This window comes from Salmo trutta, chromosome 5 (genome assembly GCF_901001165.1).
Source record: "Salmo trutta chromosome 5, fSalTru1.1, whole genome shotgun sequence".
NCBI classification, from domain to species: domain Eukaryota; kingdom Metazoa; phylum Chordata; class Actinopteri; order Salmoniformes; family Salmonidae; genus Salmo; species Salmo trutta.
The window spans coordinates 19,864,749-19,870,721 of NC_042961.1; the positions used below are offsets into that span (position 1 = coordinate 19,864,749).

Sequence of the window (5,973 nt, forward strand, 5' to 3'; positions counted from 1 at the left end):
GTGAATAGTATGCTATTCTCATGCTTAAATTCAAGCCCAGAATACGCATATAGAGAAAAGTTCATGAGGGAATTGCGCTCCATTTACGTAAGCTTAACTCAGGTCGGAATCAGACCTAGAGTGAACTGCTATTTTGTGGTGGTTTGATCAAACCCATCTGTACGAGTGCTGATGACAAAGGAAAGCATTTCCATTTCAGTATGCACGTATAGCAGGAAGTAAATATGGCAAGGAAATGGTGGGCAGTGTGGGTGGGGCGAGATGGCAAGTTTTCTCTTTTTATAATGAGGATCTACCCAAATCTGATAGAGGATTTAGCAGTTTCCTGGATGGCAGACATGACAGTGCATCCAACATCCCAACGCTGACAGACTTCAAACTTAATTAGCGCAAAATAAAAACCATTGCATGAATAAAAAGGACTTGAATTATAAGGAGCGAGTTATAAAAAGGAGTGAATTATAAGGTAATGCAAACTGGAGCTGAAATTCCAGTAGACATTAGTCAGCCACTGAGATATTGTCTCGGTACCTCAGTCATCTTAATACGATTTCCAATACCTGTAAGACTATGACCTGCAATGGGCTTTGCTTCCTGGCATGTAATACTATCTGGCAAATTGGCCAATAATACAGAACAGCTAGGCAGTTCAACTATATCAGGAGTGTTTCAAATTACATTTGAGTGATCCACTGGAAACTCAAAATAGGTATCCTATGGAGGTGATCGTCCGGTGGTGGTGCACTCCAGAGGAAATGCAACAAAATAACCATAATTAAATACTGCAGAGGTCACTAATATCTTAATATCGTTAGCAACCACTGTCTGTGCAGCATGGATTTATTTAGATAATTTTTTAAGGGAAATCATTTTTATGGGAGTCAACTCAGGACACTGAGATAAGTCAGTCACACTATATTTCATCCAGGGCACACACAATATCATGTCAAGTTATGAAAACAAATGTCCTTGATCGTTATTTGAGAAATGTAAATTAGTAGGGCATCGTAAAAAGCCATGCAATAATATAGCAATAACTGAATGTGTAATGAAAATGCTCTTCAAAATACTAGTGAGTGAAGTTATATATTTCTAGGAACCTTCTTTTGTGACTGAAGCCATTTTAATGGTACTGTTTTATATGATGACCTATAACAGCGTACTCAATTTAACACGGCAATCACAGGAAGTGCATCTGCAGCACAATAAATCCACTTAATTCACTTTGTTGATTAATCACGTCTGGCATTCGTGGAACATTAGTGATGTTTCTGTGATCTAAGAGACTTCCTCTTTACCGTAAGAACCAGCAGAGACCTCAGTTGGCCACAAAGGCCAAGCATGATAACAGAGGCCAGTGGGCAGGGTGGTTAAGATTCTCTGGCCCACAACCTTTGTCAATTAATACATCGTAGTAGTAGGGCTGGGAGTTGTCCTAGATTTCTATGTGTAAGTTGGGGTATCTTTTCAACAGGACAGTAGCTTGTTTGGGTTGAAGGCGTCCACTCTGGCCGATGGTGTGTTGCTCTGATTTGTTTTTCACTGCAATCTGTAAGGAAATACATAGGAAAAAAACGTGTGGCCTCATTCAATACTGTATTTTGTGTTATAGATATGTATAATGTTTTAAACATTTTATAACTGCCTTAATTTTGCTGGATCCCTGAAAGAGTAGCTGTTGCCTTGGGAGCAGCTAATGGGGATCCATAATAAATACAAATACTAATTAATTTAAAACATATCGGCTTGAGATACACTACATGACCAAAAGTATGTGGACATCAGCTCATCGAACACCTCATTCCAAAATCTTGGGCATTAATATGGAGTTGGCCCCCCCTTGCTGCTATAACAGCTTCCACTCTTCTGGGAAGGCTTTCCACTAGATGTTGGAACATTGCTGTGGGGACTTGCTTCCATTCAGCCACAAGAGCATTAGTGAGGTTGGGGCACTGATGTTGGGCGATTAGGCCTGGCTCTTGGTCGGCGTTCAAATTCATCCCAAAGGTGTTGGATGGGGCTCAAATCAAAATCACATTTTAATTGGTCCCATACACGTAATTAGCAGATGTTATTGCGGGTGAAAGGAAATGCTTGTGCTTCTAGCTCCGACAGTGCAGTAGTATCTAACAAATTACACAACATATACCCAATACACACAGATCTAATTAGGAATGAATTAAGACTATACATATGAATGAGCGATGTCAGAGCGGAGCGGACTAAGATACAGTAGAATAGTATAGAAAACAGTATATACACATGAGATGAGTAATACAAGATATGTAAACATTATTAAGTGAATGAGATACCATAGAAAAAGTATATACACATGAGATGAGTAATGACAGATATGTATCTCCTCCGCCGGCGATGTTTTGGGTCGGCCTCTGGAATAAGTTCAATTGCTCTGGGGAGAGTGAACAAAGATCTTCTCCAGGGAAGTCGTATTCCTGGTCGTAATGCTGACACTTCTATTGAGTTACCGCCACTCTAATATCCAATAGTTTTTCCCGGCTGTATGTAATGACACAAAACATTTCCTGAGCTAATAATGTAAAAAAAAAAAATAGTACATAAAAAAACAAAATACTGCAAAGTTTCCTAAGGGCTAGTCGCGATGCTGCCATATCCATCGGCGCCATCTTCATCTGAGGTCAGGGCTCTGTGCAGGCTAGTCAAGTTCTTCCACACTGATCTCGACAAACCATTTCTGTATGGACCTCACTTCGTGCACAGGGGCATTGTCATGCTGAAATAGGAAAGGGCCTTCCCCAGACTGTTGCCACAAAGTTGGAAGCACAGAATCGTCTACAATGTCATTGTATGCAGTACGAAGAAAAAAAAAAAATAGAAGAAAAAAAATGTATGAAATGTATGCATCCACTACTGTAAGTCGCTCTGGATAAGAACGTCTGCTAAAATGTAAATGTTAAATGTTATGCTGTAGCGTTAAGACTTCCCTTCACCCAGGGGCCTAGCCCGAACCATTAAAAACAGCCCCAGACCATTACTCCTTCCCCACCAAACCTGACAGTTGGTACTATGCATTCGGGCAGGTTGCATTCTTCTAGTATCTGCCAAACCCAAATTCGTCCGTCGGACTGCCAGATGGTGAAGAGTGATTCATCACTCCAGAGAACGCGTTTCCACTGCTCCAAAGTCCAATGGCGGCGAGCTTTACACCACTCCAGCCGACACTTGGAATTGCGCGTGGTGATCTTAGGCTTGAGTGCGGCTGCTCGGCCACGGAAACCCATTTCATGAGGCTCCCAACAAACAGTTATTGTGATGACGTTGCTTCCAGAAGCAGTTTGGAACTCGGTAGTGGGTGTTGCACGAGGACAGACAATTTTTGTTCTGTGAGCTTGTGTGGCCTCCCACTTCCCGGCTTAGCTGTTGATGCTCCTATATGTTTCCACTTCACAATAATACCACTTACAGTTGACTGGGGAAGCTCTAGCAGAGCAGAAATTTGACAAACTGACTTGTTGGAATGCTGTCATCCTATGACGGTGCCAAGTTAAAGTCACTGAGCTCTTCAGTGAAAACATTCTACTGCCAATGTTCGTCTATGGAGATTGCATGGTCGTGTGATTGATTTTATATACCTGTCAGCAATGGGTGTGGCTGAAATAGCCAAATCCACCCATTTGAAGTTGTGTCCACATACTTTTGTAAATATAGTGTATTTATTCACATTTCTAAATAACTCCTTGTAGACACTAAAATGAAAGCGTAATTAAGCTAATAACTTGTTATCCATCTGTGCGGCACTATAGTAGCATGCTGTAGCTGGGCACGTCAGCTGAAGAGGGGAAATTAGCCCTGAAACATATAAAAAGCAAAACAGGCCGGAAGACCCTAAAGGAAACTGGCAGGGGGAGAGTTTTGTTATGACTCGTCTCAAGCCAGTAAACGGCAGAGAAAATGATGTTACCCATGCTGTCTAATTACCTTGGCCCTTGTCTCCTAGCAAAATGTTTAATGAAGAGCATAACAGTGCTGACCTAGTTTAAAACAACAGGGGGTCGGGAGAGAGGGGTGTGTGCAATAAGCCTGGAGCAAGGATTTCCTGTACAATGTGAGTAGCAGCAACATACCTGGGCTTTCTCAACACACTTATAGAAGGACTGCATTTCATTGGAGCAGAGGGTGTCGACGAAGTTGTTCTGCTTCCAGCACGCCATCATCATGGACATCTCTGTGACGCATGTGGCCTCTGTGGGAAAACAGTGTAATCACTTTCCAATGCTGTTGTCAAAATTTACATTTACATTTTAGTCATTTAGCAGACGCTCTTATCCAGAGCGACTTACAGTAATGAATGCATACATTTCAATTCATTTCATACATTTTTTTTTCTCGTAATTATAAGGTACTACTAATTCAGCATGCTGATGACTGATCTACAATGATTTCAAGAGTGTGTCATTTATGCACATTGTAAATAAGAGATGTAACAGTCAACACAGCCGACCAATCAGAGTGTAGAGGGCTGGGGCACGTTCAGTAGACAGAACAGTGTGCAATGTTTAATTCCACCGAAACTATACTGTACTGAATGTACAACCTGGGGGGAATTCATTCCGCCTATTATGTTCCAAAACGTTTCTTAAAACAGAAGCAAATGAAACATGGAGGAACCTAGCTGAATTTCTCAAATATAAACTCGTTTTAGTTGCAAAACGTTTTGCCACTGTTTGGCGGAATGAATACACCCCAGTTGAAGAACGACGTGATTATGGTGGGCCAGAGGAGGATCGTGTGTTCTGTGTACTGCACGAGATTGCGATTTAAAAATGGTCATTCACACCCATATTGATAAGGTCACACCTTGCCAACCGCTAGCAAACGTACCACAAGACTGTTGAAGAACGGTGCGCACCGTTTAGGGGAAACGTGTCGTTCAGTACAAATCGTAAAGCAATAAATAACAAAACGTGCAATTAGCTAACTAAATGTACTGGGCTGTTGACTGTGTTATGTCTACAGGCGTGTCCACTGGATAGAACATGTCATTACACAGGTTACTTTGGAAGCCTTAAACAAAAAAGCCTTACCCCCTTTTTTAATTTTCCTGTTGGCGACCTCATCTTTCAGAACAAGCGGCTTGTTGGGTTTCAGAACGGGCTTTTTATGCTTTCTGCTCAACATCCGACTGACCTTCTCCTGAAGTGCAGTCCCACCTTGCATCGCCATTGCGGCTTGCACAATATAATTATCACACGTAAATAGCGAAAATAAAAAATGTAATATCTTGCTTTCACAATAAACTATCGCAAAACAGCCTAGATACGTGAATTTGTATTTTCTCTAACATCATTTCCTCATAAGACACAAACGTGGAGCGCCATCTTTGGTCGTATATTGCTGTTACTGTAGTAATGACTATGTTGTGACCACACATTACGAAAGATTAACGTAAAGCGTTTGTAGTTTTCTGTGGTCTAATGAGCTGCACATTTGAAATATATTTAAAGCGGCAAAATGCGATTGGTACTTCCATTTTTGGACTTTGATAAATGATATACTCATTGATTCTTGAAGTATAATTTATAAAAGCCTCATGAGCTTAGTTCAACTGTCGTACCCCATCAGAACTAAAAATATAAGCTTTTTTTACCGTTATTTGTAAACAATGTAATTGTAAACAAACACTGTATAGCCTCAGAATATGAATAAAACTATAATTTTGATATAATGGACGGTCAGTCCTTGCATCCATGGCGCTGTATGAATACATTTCTCCAGCCCCATCCCTCAGCTCTTTACCAAAACAGTGGCGTGTGGCAATTTTATTGTTAACTGCTGATTATCCCTTTAATAACAAAATTATATTTGTTTAATAATATTGTCTCAAAGGAGTTACATAACTTGCTTGTCCAATTTATAGATTGCCAATTTTAAGAGCCTTCTTGAGCTTTTGCATTCTTGCCCATGGGCTGCAATAATTTACTGGCATTGGCACAT

The 5,973-nt window shown here is 40.7% G+C and overlaps 1 protein-coding gene across 1 annotated transcript; it reads right to left on the bottom strand.

Annotated features, from left to right (window-relative positions):
* Positions 1 to 276: 276 nt before the first annotated feature.
* On the bottom strand, positions 277 to 5,377 carry chchd1 (coiled-coil-helix-coiled-coil-helix domain containing 1). The gene is made up of 3 exons (XM_029752849.1): positions 5,064 to 5,377; positions 4,104 to 4,222; positions 277 to 1,549 (listed from the first exon to the last, which is right to left on the bottom strand). The coding sequence occupies exons 1-3, from the start codon at positions 5,200 to 5,202 to the stop codon at positions 1,436 to 1,438; spliced, it is 372 nt and encodes a 123-aa protein (XP_029608709.1). The 5' UTR covers positions 5,203 to 5,377; the 3' UTR covers positions 277 to 1,435.
* Positions 5,378 to 5,973: the final 596 nt, after the last annotated feature.